The sequence below is a fragment of the Camelus dromedarius genome, chromosome 27 (genome assembly GCF_036321535.1).
Source record: "Camelus dromedarius isolate mCamDro1 chromosome 27, mCamDro1.pat, whole genome shotgun sequence".
In the NCBI taxonomy this organism is placed as follows: Eukaryota; Metazoa; Chordata; class Mammalia; order Artiodactyla; family Camelidae; genus Camelus; species Camelus dromedarius.
This window is the reverse complement of record NC_087462.1, coordinates 25,835,568-25,862,222: the sequence shown is the minus strand read 5'-3', so window position 1 is coordinate 25,862,222 and position 26,655 is coordinate 25,835,568. Positions and strand designations below refer to the sequence as shown.

Genomic DNA, 26,655 nt, shown 5'->3' with positions numbered 1-26,655 from the left:
TAATCGAATCAGAAAATTTTAAGAACTCCCTTGATGTGGTAATGGCCAGGGTTTGATGACAGTGCTTGTGACGTGTTTTTGTTGTAGAACACACAGAAGATCTCTTCGCACTTCTCGCTGCATTGCGCGAAACTTGTTTTCAAATCACATCACCCAGCTATGCTCTGACTTCAGTGAAGGTGTGGCTCTTAGAACACATGGAATGTGAAGTAATCAAAGAATTTCCAGAAATGTACTTTTGTAAAAGGCCAGGAAGTTTCTATGGGACACTTTTCAACTGGAAACAGAGAACACCATTTGAAGGGACTTTAATAGTCTATTCCAGGTAATGCACATCAAGCTGGAATTGGTCCAGGGAAGTGTGTGTGTATAGGGGGGTGGTCCAACAGGGATCCCCGTAGTAGTGTTGTGTACCATTGTGGGACATGTCTAGGTCATCACCTGGTACAGCACGAGTGGACAGGTGGTCTCATTTAGGAGCTGAAGCTGTTTTAATTTTATGTTTGTTTTTGGCCTAATAATTATTTTAAGGGTTCCTCTCACCTCTCCCCAACAATGAAATTTTAAAAATACAGTTTTGATCTTACTACTCCGAGAAAATGTAATCAGGAAGCAACCTGATGAATATTAACTGAGTTGATTGAGCATATGTATATAGTTGTTCCTCTGTATCTACAGAGGATTGATTCCAGGATCCTGGTGGATGGCAAAATCCACAGATGCTCAAGCCCCTTCTATACAATGGCATAGTACAGTCTGCCCTCCATATCTGTGGATTCCACATCTGCAGATTCACCCAAACATGGGGCCGACTGTACTTAGTTGCTACAGTCTGAATTGTATCAGTGCCCACATGCATGCATTGTTGGTTCTGTTCATCACTGGAGGGTTTATAAATGAAGATTGATTGATTACTATGGTATGTTGTATATGACTGTTTTGTGCTCTTCTGAGTTTTCTAATAGTGTGTTTGATTTTTTCATTCCAGGAATCAAACAGTTTTGTTCCAGTGCCTTCATAATCTCAGCAGAGTTCTACCTATAAACAGTTCCTTCAAAAATCTAAAATTAGGAAGTGAGGATTTCCTAATTGATCATTTGGCATTAGCTTTGGAGAAGGAATTGGTTACCCTTGGTTCTCTTTCTTCTGCCATAGTTAAGGTTGAAAGCAGCTCGGTGCAGAGGTGTGAAGCAAGCCAAGAAAAGAGTAGTGGTGATGTGGCTGCTTTATCAGAGGAAAGCATCCATCTCTACAGAAAAGAACTTCAGAGAGAAAAGAAGGAAACGTTGGGGACGAACCTAAAAGTGAGTGGTGCCCTTTATAGAGAAATAACTTTGAAATTAGCTGAGGTTCAGCTGAAATCAGACCTTGCTGCCCAGAAACTGACTGATGTATAATTACAATCTCAATTTGATTACATTTTAGAATATTTTTCCCTGTCAGAAGGTTTTGGTTCTACTTGTTTTCATTTTACATTATATGCCTCCTCTGTAAAAATAAAGATTGAGGCTTACTGTAGAATATTTGGTTTTGAAGATGCACACAATAGCATGCCTTAGAGCAGCACTTCTCAACTGGACCTGTTTTGCCTCCCAGAGGCTTATGGCTATGTCCAGGGATATTTTTGGTTGTCAGAAGTAGTGGAGGTGGGGAGGGCGGGAGAGGGGTGCTATTCCAATCTCGTGGGTGAGACAAGGATGCTGCCGAACTTCCTGCCCTGCACAGGACAGCTCTACAGCAAAGAATGATCCAGCCTCAAATGTGAGTAATGCTGAGGTGGAGAAATCCTGCCTCCAGGTTACCACTTAAGTGAAGAGACAAGTGATGTAACGGTATTTTGTTCTAAATCTTCAAAAAAGTTAAATAGCCCTTTTATTATATTCTGCTTAATGAAACCTAGCATATAAAAATCAGCTTCAAACAGACAAACAAGGTTGTCAGGATTCAGAAGTTTCTGTAAACATCAGGCCCCTATGGAAATTTAAATGGCAGAGTCTCTAGGTGAGACCATTAAAATGAAAATGTTGGAAACCCTTGTTAAAGTAAATTTTATTAGAAAGCTTCTCTGAAATTGTGTAAGTTGATAGGAATGTGAAAATTTTAGGGCATTTCTCTGAAAAGCATCTCTTTCACAAGGCTAAGCATACTTCATAGGCCACTATATTTAAAAAACTGAAAACTCCTTTAAGCCATCTGAAATCCCAATGCTAGGCAAAGCTAAAATATTAAATTATGACTAAAATAACTTAAAGAATATGGTACTCCTTAGGGACTGAGAAATTGAAAAATAAATGAAAATTCATTTCAGTTAGGTGATTTTTAAGGGGTCCAATGAGGCATTTCAAAGGGATAAAAATTCAGTCTATTCTCTTTCCTTTTTGGAGAAATAAGAATCTGGAGTAATAAGAGAATGTCAGGAGAAAGGAAAAGACACAAAAAGATATGAGCCAAAAGGAATGTTACCGATCCTTTTTGCTCTAAAATCCTTAAGTACTTGAGATGAAAGTTTCTATCTCAGTTGAAAGAAGTAAAGATGATTATAGGAAGTGGCATTTTATGCTTGCAGTAATGAAGCACTAATCCCCCCCCCCCCCGTGCCTTAGAAGTCCTTGTCCCTAATGATCTGGGGATGCAAGTGGGTTTTAGAGAATGTCCGTTGTTATTGCCTCGTCTCGGTTTTTATGGTTGTCGTATAATATGCTACCTCCTTTTTTAGTAATCCATTGCAAATTGAGAGAGAGCTCTATAGCTCTATTTCTATGAAATGTCAATGGAAAATATTTCAGACTTTCTGGAAATGGAAATGTGATAATGTCAGGATTAATTGTGGAAATCTGGATCCAGCATGTGTCAGTAGATATAGTGCAACTGCCCATGACATGTTCTGAAAGAACAACCAACTCAAAAATATAGGAACTAAATTGTAAAATGGAGGCTGTCAAAAGACTAAACAGAATTTAATTGTAATAGTCTATCTGTATGAAAGCTAGGATAGTTTTTAAAAACTGATCTTGCTTATTTTTTATTTATAAGAGCACTGAAGGGTCTTAATCTATACGTACCAAATGCCCGCTTTACAAGTGAGCTTTGTACTCCAGCAAAACTTTCCTACTGAACTACAGGCTAGAGAAGCCAGAGTTTAAGGAAGTGATGTGGTTGCCGTGCCCTCCTGATTCAGTTGCATTTCCCTCTGAAATCCCATTCCTCTGACCGCTTCATCGTGAATCTGGCGCTCCCCTCAAGAACCTGTCCTCCCAAATCCACACGGCTTAAGTGGAAATCAATTTTGTTTTGGAGCAGAGCCCTCCACAGTTTTCAGACACAAAACTCTGCGTTGGCCTCCTGATCCCTTAATTTAGGAATATGTGCAAGCCAGCTTCGGCTGCACGTTATTCAGTTTGGTGACCAGGTTGAGGAAAGGGGGAAGAAGTGTAACATGTATTGACTATCAACTCCATACCAGTGAGTAGGCTTGAAAGTAGGCGTGCGCTCGCGCTTACACACACACACGCACGCACACACACACACGCACGCACACACACATCCGTATCTACACAGATGTATGGTTTAATCCTTCATAGCAGCCCATTAGTGTTGTCCCCAGTATGAAAAAAAGATGCTAAACCAAATTAAGCGAGTACATGCAAGCAACTGGATCCTATACACTTGTTACAGATTTTTTCAAAATCAGCAGACCCGTTAAGAATTCTAGTAATATATTAGTGAATCTTTTGTTGTCCTGGTAACTTCTCTTTATACCACATAGAATTGACTGCTCAGTTTTTTATCAGTCTCAGAAAGGAAAAGATCAAAGTAACTTACTTCTTTGCCTGCCCTTCCCAATAACAGCAAAGCTTTCTTACCTTTTTTCCCCCCTAAAACTTGGCAATGCCAGGTATTGAAAGGTATCCTTTCTCTTGTATTCAAATTATGAAAACATTACTTTCCATCCTCAGAATTGAGTGAAAGCTTGTTCTTGGGCAATCCCGTCTGGGGAACTGTAGGCTTTTACTGCTAAAGAAGAGAGTGTGATGTCATAGAAAGAATGCTGATCCATAAACCATGTGTTTAATTCAGTCCTTCAAAGATTTGTCCTTTTTTCACTTTCTGAGTTTCCTGGATCTGTTACATCAAGTGCTTACTGCCTCAGCAAGCCTATCAAACTCCATCCTATCAAATCTTGCTATGTTGAGTATCTTCACAGTGCTCACAGTGTGGCCACTTTCTAGAACCTTATTTCAATAATCCTGTCTTGCCTTTCTGTTCAGTAGGGTAGCCGGCACTATTCAGGTAGTGAATGTTCATAAGGGCAGAAGGTCAGACACCTCTCTGGCCCTCCCTATGCAGGTTTTTCCCTGGGCTACACTTGGGAGCATCTGCACGGGACAGAAGTACCCGTATGCCTCGCTACAGGGCAACACAACACTCCTGAGTTCAGCTAGGAAAATAATTCTTCAGCATCTTTAACTTCATCTTGAATTATCCATTTCCCCACAGCAGCAGTCCCTTACCCAAAAGTAGAAGTCATGTTATGGCCAGTAAAGCATACTCTTCGTGACCAGCTGAAGAAAGCACTTCACTCTAGATACCAAGTCCGTCAGGAGTGGGAGAGAAGTGTGATGCACTCTGTTGATTACCTGTTCTGCATCACTTTCCTCCTTTTCTCATACCAGAACTCTCATTTTGCTCAAGAAACTTCCTTTCCACCGTTCATGTGATTGCACAAGTGGACTCTGTCTCCAGTTGCAGAGGTGAGTCCTGACTAGTCTAAGCCAGTTAGTACGAGACATTTCCCTGGCAGCTGGTACTCTGGGATAGGTACAAACTTAAATTGGGCCTAGTTGGACCGAGTCCTTCCCTTTAGTCTGACTAGGAGGAGGCTCTTCCTATCCTGCTGGAAGTAGGTGGCCATAACTTAAAAAGTTGAGAGTTATAATCACAGGAAGTTCGGCTTTAGAATGAATTTGCCACTGTAGACTGCAAAATTGTTTTACTGTGCTGCTGACTCAAACCTGAATTTCACCCATTCCTGGGACTGCCTCTTATTTCAAAAAAAAATTCCTTGTAACAGAAATCAAGGTTTCTATTACTTGCAGCTGAAATAATTTCTCACTGTTAGAAATGGAATATAGAATCCCAGAGAACAAAACTGCTCAGACGTGCAGTCCCAGGACAGGAAGAGTTTACTGTAGAAACAGGGTGCTTGTACCTGCTAAAAGAAGATGAGGGGAACTGACTCACTCTGCTGTACACCTGAAACTAACACAACATTGTAAATCAACTATATTCAATAGAAAGCTGTTAGTTTTGGGGAAAAGAAAAAAGGAAGAGCCTCCCCCCAACCCCGGTTCATTTCTGGACTGTGGCTCATTAGGCCACTTTCCTGTGTTTTTTATTCTTTTAAGTTTACAACTCAAATTAGTTCATACCTGATAGTGGTTTATATCTGAGATAAGATATATATTTTTAAAAAGCCTTCATCTTTTCTTTATTCCTTAGCTTTCCTCTGGTATTACACTTGGTTAATTATGCCTTCCTCATTCGCTTAGTGGTACATGTCAGATTATTTAACCTATTTCTTCATATTTCCTGTTTTAGAATATAGAATTATAAATGTAGGGGCCATATCTATTGTATTTCTTAGATAGCGGAAGAATTCAAGCTTGCAATTCTCTTCTGACAACTTTTCTCATATTCTCAACTGTATCTTCTCCAATAGGAAGAGGAAGAAATCTTTACCAATTTTGATTGCTCTAGGAGTCTTTGTGCTAAGAAAAATGAATTTGATATTATGGGACTGTTTTGGAAATAGGGCAGTATTGCTATATCAAAAGACATGCAGGGCCTTATTGATTAAAAGTTTGTATCCTTTTCGAAGACAACAAATATGTGCCAGAACTTGAGTGGTTGCCTTTTAATATATACTAGGGAGCAAAAGATAAGCTGTCCAGACTTCACTCTAACTTCATAAAAAAAAATCAAGATAATGGAAATACTCAGTGTAGTCTTTGTAAGCCTGATGAGATATTTTAAGGTGTAGAATGACTAAGTCATTTGGTTATGTCAGGTGTGATAATAAAATCCTCTTAATAAGTTATCCAAACAGGAAATGGATATACACTAACACTTGAAAGATGCTGGTAAAAGGAGTAAAAACATTGGGAGTGGGGGTAGCGCTGAGCATCTGAAGGGAGACAGAACCAAGTATGTTCTTGGCAGTCTGCAAAATCTTCAGAGCAAGTGTACGTGTGGTGCATGTGCTGGGCCCACCAAGACGAGGTGGGGCTGTGTGTGCAGACTGGTCTGGTGTTTCCTGAAGCCAGTGCCACCTGGAAGGGGAAAGAAGGAGCCTAGAATTATAAACAGTAGGAAGAATAATTAGACAAAATTTAGGAAAAGCGTTGAAGAAAGCGGTAATCCACACTCGCATACCAGTTTTCTATAATGTGACATGGTGGGAAATAGCAATAGTGAACATCTATGGATCATTTTGTGCCAGACATTGATATGAATGCTTAGCCTGTAAGATGCTTACAACCCTATAAAACTCTGCTTTCCAAGACATTGCCACTAGTCATGTTTGGCTATTTAAATTTACATTTAAGTGAATTAAAATTAAATTAAAACTTCAGTTAGCTGCACTAGCCACATTTCAGATGCTCAATAGCCACATGTGGCTAGTGGCTACGATTTGGGCAGTACAAAATAGGACATTTGCAAAATCTCAGCAAGTTCTGTTACACAGTGCTGCTGTAAGATGTGTACTTTTCATGATCTCTTATTTACAGACCAAGAAACTGAGACCCACACATGTTAAATAATATTCCCAAGGTCATATAGTTAGTAAGGAACAGAGCCAAGATTCAAATCCAGTGTAGCTCCAGGACCTTTGCTCTTCCACTGCTATGCCATTTGACTTAAAAAGTCAGTTTGATAAAACAGTGCTGTGTCTTCTGATAATTTAATATTAACAAAATACAGTTATTTTAAAAATTTGCAAAAAATGTGCAATTGAATAGAAGTATAAATTTATTAATATTGAGATATCAGAGGAAATGTGGGCCATGTCATCTTTTTTCAATATTATTTATTGAAGTACAGTTGACATACAATATTATATGTTACTGGTGTACAATATAGTGATTCACAATTTTTAAAGGTTATACTCCATTTATAGTTATAAAATACTGGCTATATTCCCTGTGTTGTACGATATATCCTTATAGCTTATTTTATACTTAATACTTTGTACTTCTTAATCTCCTACCCCTATCTAGCCCCTCACCTCTTCCCTCTCCCCACTGGTAACCACTAGTTCTCTGTTATCTCTGAGTCTGCTTCTTTTGTGTTATATACTAGTTTGTTGCATTTTTCAGATTCCACATTATAAGTAAAATATAGTATTTGTCTTTCTCTGACTTATTTCACTTAGCATAATACCCTCCAAGTCCACCATGTTGCTGCAAATGGCAAAATTTCATTCTTTTTACGGCTGAGTAATAGTCCACTGTCTACACACACACACACACACACACACACACACACACACACACACACCATGTCTTCTTTATCCATTCATCTGTTGATGGACAGTTAGATTGTTTCCATGTCTTGGCAATTGTAAATATTGCTGCTATGAAAATTGGGGTGCATGTATCCTTTCGAATTAGTGGTTTTGGTTGTTTCAGATACATATCCAAGAGTGGAATTGCTGGGTCATATAGTAGTTCTATTTTTAGTTTTTTTAGAAACCTCCATACTGTCTTCCATAGTGGCTGCACCAACTTACATTCCCACCAAGTGTACAATGGTTCCTTTTTCTTCATATCCTCACCAACATTTGCTATTTGTAGATTTTTTTGATTATAGCCATCTGGCAGGTGTGAGGGAATATCTTATGGTTTTGATTTGCATTTCTCTGATAATTAGCTATATTGAGCATCTTTTCATGAGCCTGTTAGCCATCTGCATGTCCTCTTTGGAGAAATGTCTATTCAGGTCTTCTGCTCATTTCTTATGAACTTTCTTTTTAATGGTTTGTATCAGCTGTTTATATATTTTGGTTATTAACCTCTTTTCATTCATATTATTTGCAAATATTTTATCCTATTCAGTAGATTGTCTTTTCATTTTGTCAATGTTTCCTTTGCTGTGAGCCATGTTATGTTAAATCCTGTAATGAACAAGTCCTTAGAGTTGACTGATGGCCCCAACCTGACTTTTATCTCTTGACTACTGCTTCTAACTGTATCTAGATAACCTGAGTCTCTCTTCCCTGTCTCCTTTCAGTTGTCTTTGTTAGAGCCATCACTGTCCAGAATTATTGCATTTACCATTGATCATTCATATTTTGGGGTTTCTTAAAAGAAAGTGTCATTTCTTTAAATAACCATTGAGTAACTTCTCTTTGAGACATCTCTAGGAGGTCTTGAAATTCTCTGAAGTATTTGTCATTGACTGGGAATCACTGCAGTAGAGCTTACAATTCCAGGAAACATTAGACTAGAAAACTTGCATCTTTATTCCAGATGAGTACATCACTTGAGAAGAAAAGGGGTGGAATTCAGTTTTCTTTTTTTACCCTTTGTGTGTGTGAATCCTTCCAAATGATGTGCCTGTAGAAAACATTTCATCTGTTTGAAAATTCAGTGGTGTATGAAGTGGACGTGGATACAGAGATCTTTCATCCAGTCATGTGTTTGTTGACATTTCATTGAATACACTGTCATGCCCAGGCTTATAAGTAGGTGCTAGGGATATAAAGATAAATATGACTTTTCGCAGCTTTCAGAGAGCTTGCAGCCTTAATGGGAGAGACAGTAGCACAGAGTTATATGCTACACTGAGATAATTCATAGAAGTATTCCTGGGGTTTCATGGGAATACCCTTATGGGGCACTATACCCGTTAGGGACACCATCTGAGAGCAGGAGTTGGTGATTTTGCATAACAGGACTCTTTAAGGATCTGATAGATTTTAAGGGTATTCATGTTGGGGTGGTTGTGGATTACAGTGGTATTATAACATACTGGAATTTTGCCTGATGATTCAGGGATCATCCAGCAGACCTGTTGCTGCCCCATGAAGAAAGGCCTAGAGAGATATGTATACACAAAGAAAGACGTTCAAACCAGATCACTTGGGACACTAAAAAGGGGTCGGAAATATTTAAATCATGCAATTTTGAAATATTCATTGATCGAAAAATTGGTTTTACTATATTGGTGGACCCATAAAATAATTATATTCAGAACCCTTTTAGAAATAAAATTTGTTCTCAGAATTAAAATACCATATCTGTGTATGTTAAATTTTAAATTGACTTTCTGAATTATTTTACCTATTGTGGTAAATGTATAATATTAAGTTTACCGTCTTAATCGTTTTTAAGTGTACAGTTCAGTAGTGGTAAGTATATTCACACTGTTGCGCAGTAGACCTCTAGAACTTGTCATCTTGTGAAAGTGAAAGTCTTTACACATCACACATGAATACGCCCTCTACCTCTGCCTAGCTCTTGCTTTACACGAATAATTCTCAGCCATGGTTGTTGATAAGAATCAACTGAGGACTTGTTAAAGGGGTTTACTTATCTTAAGCTGCACCCCAAAGATTCTGATCCAGTTGGTCTGGTTTCTGCCTTGGGCCTTGGCATCAGTTTAAAAATTACCCAGAGGATTTTGATGTACAAGCCAGAGCCAGTGCTTTACAACAAGCAGCAAATCCACTTGACCATTTCAGGGGGCACAGCTTCACAGATTTTTCTATGTAAAGGAAATCTCCCCTCATGTCTTACTACCCATATTCAGTCTTAATATGGCCTATGGTCGTTTGAATATCGTGTGTTGATTGGCTTAGATTATGAGAGGGAGACTTCACTGCTTACTACTACTGAAATGTTTTTCTGTAGGCATTTGTTATGGGTTGAATTGTGCTCCCCTCCACCCACGCCCCCACCAAAGATATGCTGAGGTCCTAAACCTTAGTATCTCAGAATGTGACTTTGTTTGGAAATAGGGCTGTTACAGATGTGATTAGTTAGGTTGAGATGAGGTCATACTGGAGTGGGGTAGGCTCCTAATCCAGTGTGGCTGGTGTCCTTATAAGAAGATGTGAAGACAGCAACAGGGAGAAAGCAGTGTGACAATGTAGGCAGAGATTGGACTTACATAGCTGCAAGCCAAGGGATGCTAAAGATTGCCAGCAAGTCACCAGAAGCTAGGAAGAGGCAAGGAAGGATTCCCCTACAGATTCCAGAGGGAGGATGCCCCTGCATACATCTCAATTTCAGACTTGTCACCTCCAGAGCTATGAACCAGATTTCTGTAGTTTTAAACCACTCAGTTTGTGGCCTTTTATTTCAGCGGCCCTAGGAAACTAATATAACACTTATTACCCACTTATCCATTACGTTAGTTTTAAAAGTTATAAAATCAAGGATCTTTAGGAAGAAGAAGAGTAGGTCATTATAAAGGAAAATGGAAAAAAAAAAAAAACAAAACAGCATGATGTTTGCTTAGGACTGTAAGCAGATGGTTCTTAGTGCTAAAGTATAAGATTCCATCATTATAAGATTCTGTCATTATCTTTCCATTGTTTCAGTGTTCATTCAGTGGCTTCCCTTTATTTTTAGAGTAAATATCAAAATCCATATGTGATGTGTTAAGATACAGTGTCATCTGATCTACCTAGTGATCTACCTAGTGAGTCTACCTGTCCTTGTGGGCACTAGTCACTGACATCCCATCTGTTCTTCAAGCATAGCCTTTTGCTTCCCATATCAAATTCTGCACATACTGTTCCTATTATCTGTGCTGCTGTCTCTTCATTCCTAGTCTCCCATTCATGCAGTTTCATGCTCATTCATCCTTCAAATCTCAGTTCTGAATTCACTTCCTCATGGAAACCTCTGACCCTCGAAGACCAGGTCAAGTTCCCCTGGTACATACTTTAGTAGTACTCTATACTTCTTTTCAGTGGCTGTAATTATAATTTAATAGCTAACTAATTATAGGCAGGTACTATAGTTAACTCCGATTTGAAATCAGGGCTGTTGAGTCCAAAATGTAACCCCCTCCCCCCCAGTGCTCTTAACTTCTTTATGGGCAGGGCCCATTTTCTGTCTTGATCACCTTTGTATCCCATCGGGCATAGTACTTTGCACATAATTTGTGCTTAACTGATATTAGTGTACATTTTTTCTAAAAAGAAAAAAGTGAATGAAATGTAGTTTTAAGAAATTTAAGTACAGAGCCAACCTCAGTGTGTTTGTGTGTTTGAGGTAGGGGAGGTTTTCCATATCATGTATCATATTAGGTTGCTTGTACTTAATTCTTCTATCACTGGTTCCCAGCCTTTGATCATGTGAGTGGGTGTAGTTTTCAAAACTGGGGAGACCAGCATAGATTTGATAACTTTTTGCCATGTAAGGATGTTAAACAATGGCACCCATGCCACCATCATTTCATAAAACAGAATATATGGATGCTAAATGTGTAATCATAGAATACAAATAATTTAAACTGAATAAATTTGGTCTCATTAATAAATCACTACGTTGTCTTTATTTTTCTCAGTCTTATTGTACAACACAGCAATGGAAACTTATGGACTGACACTAGTCAATGGATCAATGTTTAGGAATCATAGATGGGAAGTTTTGTTGGAATTTATGTTGGCAGGTGGCCACCCTGATACTGAAACCAGACAAGGATATCACAAAAAAAGAAAATTATAAGCCAGTTTCACTTATGAATATAGATTCAAAAATCCTCAACAAATTACTAGCAAATTGACTCTTAACAATGCATTAAAAGGATCATACATCATGATCAAGTTGGATTTATCCCAGGCATGCAGGGATTTTTCAATATATGCAAATCAATCAACGTGATACACCACATTAACAAATTGAAGAATAAAAACCATATGATACTCTCAATAGACACAGAAAAAGCTTTTGATAAAATTCGACACCCATTTATGATCAAAACTCTCCAGAAAGTGGGCATAGACGGAACTTACCTCAACATAATAAGGGCCATATATGACAAACCTACAGCTAACATCATACTTAATGGGGAAAAGCTGAAAGCATTTCCTCTAAGATCAGGAAAAAGACAAGGATGCTCACTCTCACCACTTTTATTCAACATAGTTTTGGAAGTCTTAGCCATAGCCATCAGAGAAGAAAAAGAAAAAGGAATCCAAATTGGAAACGAAGAAGTAAAACTGTCACTGTTTGCAGATGACCTGATACTATACGTAGAAAACCCTGAAGAAGCAACCAGGAAATTACTAGAACTCATCAATGAATATGGTAAAGTAGCGGGATCCAAAATTAATATGCAGAAGTCAGTTGCATTTCTATACACTAACAATGAAATAGCAGAAAGGGAAATTAAGGAAATGATACCATTTACCATCATGCCAAAAAGAATAAAATACCTGGGAATAAACCTACCCAAGGAGGCAAAATACCTGTATGCCAAAAACTATAAGACACTTACGAGGGAAATTGAAGATGACATAAACAAATGGAAAGGTATATTGTGTTCTTGGATTGGAAGAATCAATAATGTTAAAATGGCCATACTGCCCAAGGCAATTTACAGATTCAGTGCAGTCTCTATCAAGATACCAATGACATTCTTCACAGAGCTGGAATAAAAAAAGTTAAAATTTGTATGGAAACACAAAAGACCTCAAATAGACAAAACAATCCTACAAAAGAAGAATGGAGCTGTGGGAATCATGCTCCCTGACTTCAGGCTATGCTACAAAGCTACAGTAATGAAAACAATATGGTACTGGCACAGAAACAGACACATAGATCAATGGAACAGGATAGAAAGTCCAGAAATAAACCCACACGCATGTGGTCAATTAATCTATGACAAAGGAGGCAAGAATATACAATGGAGAAAAGACAATCTCTTCAATAAGTGGTGCTGGGAAAACTGGACAGCTACCTGTAAAAGACTGAAATTAGAACATTCTCTAAAACCCTGTATAAAAATAAACTCAAAAATGGATTAAAGACCTAAATGTAAGACCAGATACTATAAAACTAGAGGAAAACATAGGCAAAACATTTGTGGATATATATTACAGCAATATATTTTTTGAACCAGCTCCTGGAGTATTGGAATTAAAAGCAAAAATAAACAAACGGGATCTAATTAAACTTAAAAGCTTTTTCACAGCTAAGGATACCATCAACAAAACGAAAAGACAACTTACAGAATGGGAGAAAATATTTGCAAGTGATGTGACTGATAAGGGACTAATTTCCAAAATATATGAACAGCTCCTACACCTTAATATAAAAGAAACAAGCAACCCAATCCAAAAATGGACAGAAGACCTAAACAAGCAATTCTCCAATGAATACATACAAATGGCCAATAAGCACATGAAAAAGTGCTCAGCATCGCTAATTGTCAGAGAAATGCAGATCAAAACTACAGTGAGATATCACTTCACACCAGCCAGAATGGCCATCATTGAAAAGTCCACAAACAGTATATCCTGGACAGGGTATGGAGAAAAGAGAACCCTCCTACACCATTGGTGGGAATGTAGAATGGTGCAGCCACTATGGAGGACAGTATAGAGGTTCCTTAAAAAAACTGAAAATAGACTTACCACATGATCCAGCAATCCCACTCCTGGGCATATATCCAGAGAAAAATAAAATTCAAAAAGACACATGCACCCCAATGTTCATATCAGCACTGTTTACAATAGCCAAGGCATGGAAACAACCCAAATGTCCATCAACAGATGACTGGACAAAGAAGCTGTGGTGTATTTATACAATGGAACACTGCTCAGCCATAAAAAAGAAGAAAATAATGCCATTTGCAGCAATATGGATGAACCTGAAGACTGTCATTCAAAGTGAAGTGGGCTGGAAAGAGAAAGAACAATGCTATATGGCATCATTTATATAAAGAATCTAAAAAAAAAATAATAATGACACAACTGAACTAATTATTATGTTGATTTCGTGAATATGTGTAAGCACATTTGACTGTCCTTTATGATTGGATTACTACATTCTGTTGTTTCTTATTTTGTAGTTGGCTTTATTCCTTTGATAACTATGTAAGTTTAAAAAGCTGAAGATCTAATCCATTCTTAGATACAAAAATTAGTACATATATGAAAACTAAAAAAATGTGCAGTATACTGTTTGTATGTATTTATGTGCAATATAATGTGTATGTGCAGTCAAAGTAATAATTCTACGTAATAAAACTGGAAGGAAAAAAAGGAAACAAAAATTAGATGAAAACAAGGGATAAATTCCTGGTTAACTTAGAGTTGAAAAGACTTATCAATCTATTTCACAAAATCCAGAAGCCATAAAATTCAGTTACATAAAAAGAACAAAAATTTATTAAAAAAGAAGTCAAAAGATAACACTGGAAAAACATTATTTGTGGTATAACTCAAAATAAGTTCTAATTTCTACTATGCAGAAAAAATATCTTGAAAATGGTAAATGGAAAGTATCAATAGAAAGAAGGACAAAGAAACAAACAAAATTAATGGAAAAAATGCAAATAAACATTTAACAACGTGCAACTTCACACAATAAGCAAAAAAAGAAAAGAAAAAGCCCACCAAAGAAACAAAAACCTGCATTGATAAAACTGGACTTTCATGTAATAGTGAAATGAAATATGTTGCCACTGGCCCTCTCTCCCACCAAAGAAAACTGAATACACTACAAAAACCACATTTTAAAGGATTCAGAGAGCTGCGGAAACAAGGACTGGATGGTGTAAAATTACAGAAAAGGGGAAACTGTTCCCAGGTAACTTGATAATTGCCAGCCCTTTGTTTATCTGAGGACAGGCTGTAGATTAGGCTTGTTTCAGACAAAGGGCTTCTGCTTGAGGGCAGAGACGTCAGCAGCCTTTTAGCAGTTGCTTGGTGCTGTAGTGACAAATGTAATAGTAAGGGGCTGTAAAAGCACACAGTTTTCACCTTGGGATATTTTCATAGTTCTATGGCTACACAAGAAATGGAGGAGCTAGCACAAAATCTTCTAAAACACAGACTGAAATATCTTTCTATTGTGCAGTGCTGCCAGGGAAGAGCTCTATGTCAAACACAGCGCGTTTCCTCTTAAAGACATTTGCCAAGATTTGAGGCTGAATGAAGTAGGAGGCTAAAGAAAGCTGAAAGCTTCTGAAGGTCAGAACTGTCTGTTAGCTTCTAGGGCTGAAGAGATTGTATTTCCAGGATCTAGGAGCAAGAACATACCAGAAGGAGACTGGGTCTTACTAAACATGCAGCAGATCCAAGATCAAGCTCAGTTTCTGACTGGATTGAGGTCATTAGCTACTCACCTTAGTTACTTAATGAAATTAAAGGGAAACCTTCTTTTCCATGGAACTTCTGTGGTTCTTCTAGACACACTATAGGGCACTGCAACAGAATAATTTCTAGATATGCAAAAAGGCAAGACTGTATGACTGATATTTAAGAGGAAAAGAATAGGTGCAGATCCATACATGTTGCCCATATTGAAGTTAGCTGGTAAGAACTCTAAAAAATATATATTTAAAATAGAGGAAAATAACAAAATAGATGAAGGATAGAAAGTTTAAAACAATTGGAATATTTAAACAATAATCAAGTGGAAAGTTTAGAACTGAAAAATGCAGTATGTGAAATATAAAGCCCAACCTATGAGTTTGACAGGAGAGGGGATATAGCAGAATGTAGGATTAGTGAACTGTGATATGGGTCATTAAAAAATAGGCTGAAGAAGAGAAAGAAAAGGCGGAAAAAAGGTAAGAGTCAAGTAAGACATACTCAAATGGTTTACCATTCACGTAATTGGAATTTGGAGGAAAAGAAGAAAGAATGAGGCAAAAGCAATATTTGAAGAGATAATCGTTTAGAATCTGTTTAAAATTGATGATAGACGTCAACTTGTGGACACAAGCAAGCAGGAAACCACACTTAGGTTCATCATGGAATAACAGCTCATAAAGACAAAGTCAATTACAAAATCAGAAAGGGGTTAGAGAAGAGCAATACAGTGCCTTCAAAAGAGTGAGACGATAACTAACAGCCAATGTCTTAATCAGAAACAGTTGAAACCCAGAAAGCAATGGAATTTCAACTTTAAACTGCTTATGGAAAATAACTGAGCCTACAGTTCTATGTGAAGTGAAAATTTGCTTCAAAAATGAAGATAAAATACAGACATTTTCAGACAAGGACTGCCAGCAGGCCTGCTCTAAAAAACATTAAAGAGGTTTCTACAGGCAGGAACAAAATGACACTATATGGAAACGTGGAATATATACAAGATCTTGTGGAGGCTCACAATGAAAAAAAATGTGACAGTGAATATATGTATGTTCATGTGTAACTGAAAAATTGTGCTCTACACTGGAATTTGACACAACAAGAAAAGAAACTGCAGGAGGGAATGAAGAACATATGAAAAGTTATATAGTGAGTAAATACACATGAATCAGTATTGTACAAAACAATAATTGTTGTGTTTTGAGTTTAAATTAAATTATTTTTAGAATTATAATGTATGACAACAGGTGAGTGACATTATCAAGATGGCAGAGCAGGAGACTGAAGCCCCTGCCCCCCCCCCACAAAGAACAGAATTAGCTATCCACAAATTAAAATAGCTCTGGAAGCACTTAGGAGTCCACTTAAGAAGCTTTAGCAACACAGTGGACCAATAGCCTGAGAATAACTTCATTTTTAAAAAAGGGTAGAAAGAACAGTTTCATTTTGCCTGCATCATCTCAGTGCCAGGTTAACACTGCTCCGTGCCAAGTGGGCGCTCCCTGGCCCAAGATAATTCCTTTGCTGGGAGAAGAAGAAAGGGGTGAGTGACCAGCTTACCCAGACTTTCAGGGCACTTGCACAAAAGACCCACTTCATTTCAGCCCACCCAGAGGCTGGCATAGCTGAGACATCTGGAGATGGCTAGGAACAAGGAAGAGACACAGTGCACCCCCCGGCAGACCCAGAGGCACTACATGCCACAACATTCGGCACCTCACACCACTAGACCAAGGGCCGCGGCATGCACCGGCATGCACCAGCATGCCCTGACCCACAACTGAAGGTTTTTTTCTAACCAAAATCAGTCCATAGAATGTGGAAGAGGTTAATCCTTCTTCAAACGCCCAGACACATACACAAGGTTACATGGATCACAATGAGTTTGGGAAACATGACACCACCAAAGGAATACAGTAAACTTTCAGTAACTGATCCCAAAGAAGTGGAGATCCACAAATTGCCTGACAAAGAGTTCAAAATAATTGTTCTAAAGCTCAGAGAGCTACAAGAGAACACAGATTGACAATTTAACAAAATCAAGAAAAGGGTACCAGAACAAAATGAGTTAAGCAAACAGATAAAACATTAAAAAGGCCAAATTTTGTAGCTGAGGAATACAGTGATCAAAATTTTAAAGTTCCATAGAGAGCTTCAACAGCAAACTTGATCAAGAGAAGAGAGGATCAATGAACTAGAAGACAGGTCATTTGAAACTATCCGATCAGAGGAGAAAAAAAAAAATGAAAAGGAATGAAGCGAACCTACAGGACAACATCAAACCAAACAATATCCGCATTATAGAAATCTCAGGAGGAGAAGAGAGAAAGGAGCAGAAAGCTTATTTAAATAATGGCTGAAAACTTCCCAAATTTGGAGAAAGATAAGGACATCCAGGTACATGAAGGTTAAAGGCCCTCAATTAGGTTTAACCCAGCAAAGACTTCACTGAGACATACTGAAACGGTCAAAAAAGAAAACCAAAGAGTGCATCTTTCCAGAGAAGCCAAGAGCAGCAAGAGAAAAACAGCTCATCACATACAAGAGAAACCACCCCCCACCCCCACCCCCCACCATAAGGCTATCAGTAGATTTCTCATCAGAAACCTTGTAAGCCAGGAAAGAGGGGGATGACATTCTCAAATTGCTAAAAGAAAAAAACTGTCAGCCAAGAATACTTTGCCCAGCAAAATTGAACTTTAGGAATCTTTGAAGGAGAGATCATCGTATTCCCAGGCAAACAAAAGCTGAAGGAGTTCACCACGACTAGACATACCTTGTAAGAAATGCTAGAGCAAGTTCTTAAAGTTGAAAAGAAAGGGCAAAAAAAAGTAACATGAAATCCTATGAAACTATAGAACTTACTGGTTAAGGTAAATACATAGCCAAATTCAGAATACACTAATATTGTAATGGTGGACTTTAAATCATGTAACTTTAATGTAAAGGTTAAATGACAAAAGTATTAAAAATAAATATAGCTACAATAATTTGTTATTGGATACACAATATAAAAAGATGTAAATTGGGACACCAAAATTCTAAATTGGAAAAGCGAGTGCATTGTTGGTGGGAATGAAAATTGGTACGGCCACTATGGAAGACAGTATGGAATTTTCTCAAAAAATTCAAAATAGAAGTTAAATTTAATTAAAAATTAAATAATTCATATCCAGCAATTCCCACTTCTGGGTACATATTCAAAGGATATAAAATCAGTATCTCGAAGAACATCTGCAATCCCATGTTCATTTCAGCATTATTCATAGCAGGCAAGATACAGATACAGCTTAAGTGTCCATTGATGGATGAGTGAATAAAGAAAATGTATTGTATATACATAAACGAATATTATTCAGCCTTAAAAAAGAGGGAAATCCTGCCATTTGTGATAACATGGATAACGTAGAGGACATTATGCTAAGTGACATAAGCCAGACAAAGACAAATGTCAGATGATTTAACTTACGTGTAAAATTTAGAAAAGAAAAAAAAGTTGAAATAGCATCAGACAGTAGATTGTTGTGTACTAGAGGTTGGGGGAGGTGGAGGAAAAGGAGAGGTATCTGATCAGAGGGTCCAAACTTTCAATTATAAGATGAATAAGTTCTGGGAACATACTGTACAACGTAGTGACTAGTTAATATATCTTTGAAATTTATGGAGAGTGGATCTCAAGTGCTGTCACCATAAAAAAGGAGATAATGGATATAATAATTAGATTGTGGTAATCACTTCACAATGTATCAAAATAGCACAGTGTGTACCTTAAAAGTACATAATTTTTTTTGTGTCAAAAATAAGGAAATAAAGGGGAGGAGGGTATAGCTCAAGTGGTAGACCACATGCTTAGCATGCATGAAGTCCTGGGTTCAATCCCCAGTACCTCCTCTAAAAATAAATAAGTAAATCAAATTACCTCCTCCCCCCAAAAATAAGCAAATAAAGTATTTTAAAATAATAATATAAAATGCATGATACCAATTACAAAGCAGTCTGGAGGGTAAATGGATTATTAAGAGTATTAGGTTGTAAACATATCAGGAAAATGAAAAAAATATAGTTTATATTAGGCTGTAATAACCCCTAAGAGCATGTTGTAATCAATAAGTTAAACACTACAAGTTAATAGATGTCTGGATGGCTTAGCAAGTCCACTACTAGGTACCTACTCAAAATAAAATTTAAATATATCCCTCAAAACTCCTGTACACCAGTGTTCATGTGGCTTTATTGGAATAAACCCTGAAGTAGACAGTTGAGATGTCCTTCAGTAGGAGAACTGGTAGGCAAATTATAGTATTGTATCCCTTCCATGGAATACTACTCAGAAATTAAAAGGAACAATGCCATGGATTAATCTCATAAACAATGGTGTATGGAACAAAAACATAAAAGAGTAAATACTTTATGCTTTCACTTACATGAAGTTCTAGAACAGACAAAATTAATCCCTGGCAGGGGAAGATGTTAACTAGAAAGGTGCATGGAAACTTTCTGGGATAATGAAAAATTTCTGTATCTTGATTGGAGTGCTGGTTACATAAGTGTATACATTTGTTAAAAATCATCAAACTATACCTTTAAAATCTGTGCACCTTATTTTATGTAAATTTACCTTGATAAAAAAAATTACTGATAAAACAACAACGTAAGGAAAGAGTAGCAAAATTTTTATTAATTAAAAAGAAGGCAAGTGAAAAGGGAAGAGGGAACATAAACCAGATGGGCCAAATAGGAAACAAATAGTAAGATGGTAGATATAAACCCTATATCAGTAATTACATTTAATGTAAATGGATTGAATATTCCTGATAAAAGGAACAAGTTGTTAGCGTTATTTGTATATCTCTTAGTTTAGATTTGTCTGTCCTGCATACAAGAGATACACTTTAAGTAGTAAGATACGGAAGGGTAAAAAGTAGAAGGGTGGATAATGATAAAGCATGCCAACATTAACCCAAAGCAGGCTAGCATAGTGATATTAATCTGCAGATAGTAAGAACAGAATTAGTTTTTGGTTACATGTTGTCCAGAAACTAAAGAATATACTCAGGTATAAAGTTAACACCAAATATAATGTCATCCCCATTTTCACAAAGAAAAACCACCATGGTTCTTATGAGTGAGAAATCATTCTTTTCAGGTAAAAAGAGCAAGCAACATTTTGCAGTCATTAGAGGGAAGCAAACCTAGAAATATAGTTAATTAGATTCTTCCAGAGTTTGTCGAACCAGGAAAGAGTAATTTCCCTCAACCACACACAGCTTCAGAAGGGTTCAGACCAAAAATTAACACCAAAACCCTGTGAATTACTTGCAAGGAGTAGCAAGTCTTAAGGTAAAGTTTACCATTTTGTGAACTCTGCATGGAATGGCTCATTGTGGGTTTAATTACTCTCAGCTAATCATGTGTATTATTCTTATTTTAGAAAACAGTCTGGGTTCAAATCTGGGATCCACCACTTACTAGCTTGGAATATTTGTGCTAGTTAACTTAACGTCCACAGGCCTCAGTTTCTGTCTGGAGCTCAGCGGAGCTGGAGAGAGCTGAGCTACCAGGTGTGGGAGTAGATGATTAAGACATTAAGCCAAAATAAAGGTAGCCATTCAAGTATTTACTCTCTTAGTGCTATAGTGTAAGTGAGAGCAGAGAGAGCAGGCCCCAGATAAGGAGGCCTCTCAATGAGGGTGCCTCATTGAGGCTAGGAATGCAGGTACTTATAAGTATTAAGAACATGGCGAACCAGGGACCTGAGTCCTGGACTGCAGCTCCCTTCAGAAAGTGGCATTGGATTGGTTGTGCACTGTCTGCTGTGGTGGGCAGCTTTCCTCCTCCACCCCTCTAATGTGAGGCCTGCCAGGTAAAGCCTTTTAACTGTCTCTGGTTGGGCCTGAAAAATCACACGTAGGTTTTTGGCCAGAAACTGGACTCTCCTCAGTTTCCACTGTAGAATTGGAGATCATAAATGGCAGAATGCATATAACATGTGCAGGAAAACACCTGGCAAGTGATAAACGCCCAATAAGTGTCTGTATTGTTATTTTGCTGTAGTTGTTGCTAATATTATCCCTGAGTTAAAACTCCTTACATGTTGTGATGTGATATATAAGAAATATACATAATGTGTATATACGTGTATGTATATATATGTATATATGCACACACATATACAATTGACGCTGGAACAACACAGGTTTGAACTTACACGTGGATTTTTTTTCCATAATAGATATTACAGGATTACAAGATCCTCGACTGGTTCAATCCAAGTGTTAAGGAACAGGGATATGGAGGGCCGACTATAAGTTATCCTTGGATTTTTGACTTTGAAGAGGGCCAGCCTGTCCAATCCCTGCATTGTTCAAGGGTCAACTGTATTAGGTCCTCATTTCAGGCACTGATCTCCTGAAACCCTTGGAATTTCCTATAATGAGAGTTACAAAATTGTGTTTTGTTATGTTAATGAGGTGACCATTGGGCTGCACCTAAAGATGGAGGCGGGTTGCCAGAGGGGCCAACCTTGTGCCTAGAGGTTTGGAATTTGCAATCTCACCCTCTGGGAGGGAGGAGAGGGGCTTGAGATTAGATTCAATCACCAACTGTCAGTGATTTAATCACTCATGCCTAGGTCATGAAGCCTCCATAAAGACCCCAAAGGACTGAGTTTGAGACCTTCCAGGTTGATGAACATGTGGGAATTTGGAGAGAGTGGCGCTGGTAATCTAGTGAGTAAATAGGTTTCCTGAGTTCTGTGAGTTGTTCGAGCAAATTAATCAAACCCAAGGAGGAGTCATAGGAAAGTCTGATATGTAGCCCTTTGGTCAGAGTTCAGATAGCAACCTGGCCTTGCACCTGGCATCTGAAGCAAGGGGGCGGGCTGTCTGGTACAAGTGAACCCTTAAGCTGTGGAGTCTGATGCTGTCTCTGGTTAGATAGGCATCAGAATTGAGCTGAATTGTAGGACACTAAGTTGGTGTCTATAGAACTGTTTGTTGGAGATGTGGGTAAATCCCCACCCCACCCCCACATTGAAATTGGGTCCAAGAACCCAAAAGACTTATAAATGCTTACTTACAAGCAATTTCTATAATTAACTGCAATTAAGACTCTGATATCTGCCCCTCATATGGTACTGGTGAAAATAAAACAGGTAAAACTTTTCTGCAAAGTCATTTTGCATTAGGTATCAAAGACCTTAGGTACTCAAAGTCTTTGAGCATGGGCACTGCTAGAAATTTACTGTAAGAAAGCAATCCAGTATGTGGAAAAAGATACATGCTCAGAGATGATCATTGCACTGTTTCAAACAATAAAAAATGAAATGTCTAGCAATAGGAAAAATGATTTTAGAATTTGTTTCATTCATATGATGGAATATTCTGCAGCTCTTAAAAATCATGTTCACACGTGCATAAGCAATTCACCGAAATAATTTCCATTGACTGAACTGGCACAAATTTATTTATTTATTTATTTATTTATTTATTTATTTATTTATCGTTGAAGTATAGTCAATTTATAATGTGTTAGTTTCTGGTTACAGCAAAGAGATTCAGTTATACATATATATTATTTTTCATATTCTTTTCAATTATACTTTATTACAAGATACTGTATAGTTCCCTGGGCTATACAGCAGGACCTTGTTGTTTATCTGCTTTATATATAGTAGTTTGTATCTGCTAATCCTAAACTCCTAATTGATCCCTTCCCCCTCCCCACTTTGGTAACCATCAGTTTGTTTTCTATGTCTGTGAGTCTGTTTCTGTTTTGTAAATAAGTTCATTTGTATCATATTTTACATTCCACGTATAAGTGATACATGTTTGTCTTTGACTCACTTCACTTACTGTGATTATCTCTAGGGCCATCTTTGTTGTTGCTAATGGCATTATTTCATTCTTTTTTATTTATTTTTAATTTTTAAAAACATTTATTTATTTATTTTAAATTCTATGATGTATTCTACTTAAATGGCTTTACATTTAAAAAAAATTTTTTATTGAGTTATAATCATTTTACAATGTTGTGGCAAATTCCAGTGTAGAGCAAAATTTTTCAGTTATACATGAACATATATATATTCATTGTCACATTTTTTTCTCTATGAACTACCATGAGATCTTGTATATATTTCCCTGTGCTATACAATATAATCTTGTTTATCTATTCTACATTGTGAAATCCCAGTCTGTCCCTTCCCACCCCCCACCCCCTTGGCAACCACAAGTTTGTATTCTATGTCTATGAGTCTGTTTCTGTTTTGTATTTATGTTTTGTTTTGTATTTATGTTTTGTTTTGTTTTGTTTTGTTTTGTTTTTTAGATTCCACATATGAGCGATCTCACATGGTATTTTTCTTTCTTTTCTGGCTTACTTCACTTAGAATGACATTCTCCAGGAACATCCATGTTGCTGCATATGGTGTTATGTTGTCGGTTCTTATGGCTGAGTAGTATTCCATTGTATAAATATACCACTTCTTCTTTATCCAGTCATCTGTTGCTGGACATTTAGGCTGTCTCCACGGCCGGGCTATTGTGAATAGTGCTGCTATGAACATTGGGGTGCAGGTGTCATTTTGAAATAGGGTTCCTTCTGGGTATATGCCCAGGAGTGGGATTCCTGGGTCATATGGTAAGTCTATTCCTAGTCTTTTGAGGAATCTCCATACTGTTTTCCACAGTGGCTGCCCCAAACTGTATTGCCACCAGCAGTGTAGGAGGGTTCCCTTTTCTCCACAGCCTCTCCAGCATTTGTCATTTGTGGATTTTTGAATGATGGCCATTCTGACTGGTGTGAGATGATACCTCATTGTAGTTTTGATTTGCATTTCTCTGATAATTAGTGATATTGAACATTTTTTCATGTGCCAGTTGATCATTTGTATTTCTTCCTTGGAAAATTGCTTGTTTAGGTCTTCTGCCCATTTTTGGATTGGGTTGTTTGTTTTTTTCTTATTAAGTCGTATGAGCTGCTTATATATTCTGGAGATCAAGCCTTTGTCAGTTTCGTTTGCAAAAATTTTCTCCCATTCCGTAGGTTGTCTTTTTGTTTTACTTATGGTTTCCTTTGCTGTGCAGAAGCTTGTAAGTTTCATTAGGTCCCATTTGTTTATTGCTTTTATTTCTATTGCTTGGGTAGACTGCCCTAGGAGAACATTTTTGAGATGTATGTCAGATGATATTTTTCCTATATTTTCTTGTAGGTGGTTTATTGTATCTTGTCTTATGTTTAAGTCTTTGATCCATTTTGAGTTGATTTTTGTGTATGGTGTAAGGTAGTGTTCTAGCTTCATTGTTTTACATGCTGCTGTCCAGTTTTCCCAACACCATTTGCTGAAGAGACTGTCTTTATTCCATTGTATATTCTTGCCTCCTTTGTCGAAGATTAGTTGACCAAAAGTTTGTGGGTTCATTTCTGGGCTCTCTGTTCTGTTCCATTGGTCTATATATCTGTTTCTGTACCAATACCATGCTGTCTTGATGACGGTAGCTCGGTAGTATTGTCTGAAGTCTGGGAGAGTTATTCCTCCAGCCTCTTTCTTTTTCTTCAGTAACGCTTTGGCAATTCTAGGTCTTCTGTGGTTCCATATAAATTTTACTATGATTTGTTCTAGTTCTGTGAAATATGTCCTGGGTAATTTGATAGGGATTGCATTAAATCTGTAGATTGCCTTGGGCAGTGTGACCATTTTAACAATATTGATTCTTCCAATCCAGGAGCATGCGATGTCTTTCCATTTTTTAAAGTCATCTTTAATTTCCTTCATCAATGGTTTATAGTTTTCTGTGTATAATTCTTTCACCTCCTTGTTTAGATTTATTCCTAGGTATTTTATTACTTTGGGTGCTATTTTAAAGGGGATTGTTTCTTTATTCTTTATTTTTTAATTGAATTATGGTCATTTTACAATGTTGTGTCAAATTCCAGTTATTTCATTCTTTTTTATGGTTGAGTAGTATTCCATTATATATATAATATGTAATATAGATATACCCCATTTTCTTTATCCATTCATCTGTTGATGGACACTTAGGTTGCTTCCATGTCTTGGCTATTGTAAATAGTACCACTGTGAACATTGTTGTGCATGTATCTTTTCAAATTAGTTTTGTAGGTGTATATGCCCAGGAGTGGCATTGCTGGATTATATAATAACTGTAATTTTAGTTTTTTAAGGAACCTCCGAAATGTTTTCCATAGAGGCTGCACCAATTTACCTTCCCACCAATAGTGTAAGAGGGTTCTCTTTTCTCTATACCCTCTCCAGCATTTATTATGTATAGATTTTTTGATGATGGCCATTCTGATCCTTGTGAGGTGATACTTCATTGTCGTTTTGTTTTGCATTTCTCTAATAATTAGCGATGTTGAGCATCTTTTCATATGCCTGTTGGCTGTCTAAATGTCTTCTTTGAAGAAAAGTCTTTTTAGGTCTTTTGCCCAGTTTTTGATTGGGTTATTTGGATTTTTTGTTACTGAGTTATATGAGCTGTTTGTATATTCTGGAAATTAAGCCCTTGTCAGTCACATCATTTGCAAATATTTTCTCCCAGTCTGTAGGTTGTCTTTGTTTTGTTTATGGTTTCCTTTGCTATGCAAAATCTTGTAAGTTTGGTTAGGTCCCATTTATTTATTTTTGCTTTTGTTTCTATTGCCTTGGGAGACTGACCCAAGAAAACATTGCTACGATTTATGTCAGAGAATATTTTGTGAATTGGCACAGATTTAAATGTTCTTTAACAATACCTTTTGCCATCAAGGACATGGAGAATTTGGTGATACCTAAACAAAGTTACAAATGCTTATGCTCTTTGACGAAGAGCTTCTAGGAATTTATCCCAAAATATATTTGCAAACATGTATATATATGTATGGGTACGTATCTGTGTGTATGTATTTACTTTGACATTGTTTGTAATGGCAAACAAATGAAAACTGGAAGGGAATGGTTAAATAAATCGCATACGTCCATTCAGTGGTATTTTATGCACTCGTAAAAATGGAGGATGTGCTCTCTGCAGTGATATGGAAAGATCTCAACATATATTGTTCAGTCAGTAAAGCAAGATGCAGAACTGTGTACAGTAAATTACCTTTTGTGTTAGAAAGTGAAAAAAAAAAAAACCAAACAAACCATGAGTGTATTTTCCTGTGTGCTTGCATTTGCTTCTATCTGGAGAGATGCATCAGAAACTGGCAGGCTCAATAATGGACCCTAAAGATATAGCCACTTCCTAACCTCTGGGACCTGTGACTGTTACCTTATATGGCAAAAGATGTGATTGAGGAGATTATCCTGGGTGATGTGGGTG

General features: G+C 37.3%; 1 protein-coding gene across 1 annotated transcript in view; it reads left to right on the top strand.

The window, feature by feature from the left end:
• Nucleotides 1–26,655, top strand: part of LOC116151588 (Fanconi anemia group B protein-like) — a 57,659-nt gene that overhangs the window by 22,285 nt on the left and 8,719 nt on the right. The window contains exons 8-10 of the mRNA XM_064480194.1: nt 88–325; nt 989–1,304; nt 4,674–4,751. Coding sequence (XP_064336264.1) covers nt 88–325; nt 989–1,304; nt 4,674–4,718 — 599 coding nt within the window. The 3' untranslated portion in view covers nt 4,719–4,751. The remainder of the gene's footprint in view (nt 1–87; nt 326–988; nt 1,305–4,673; nt 4,752–26,655) is intronic.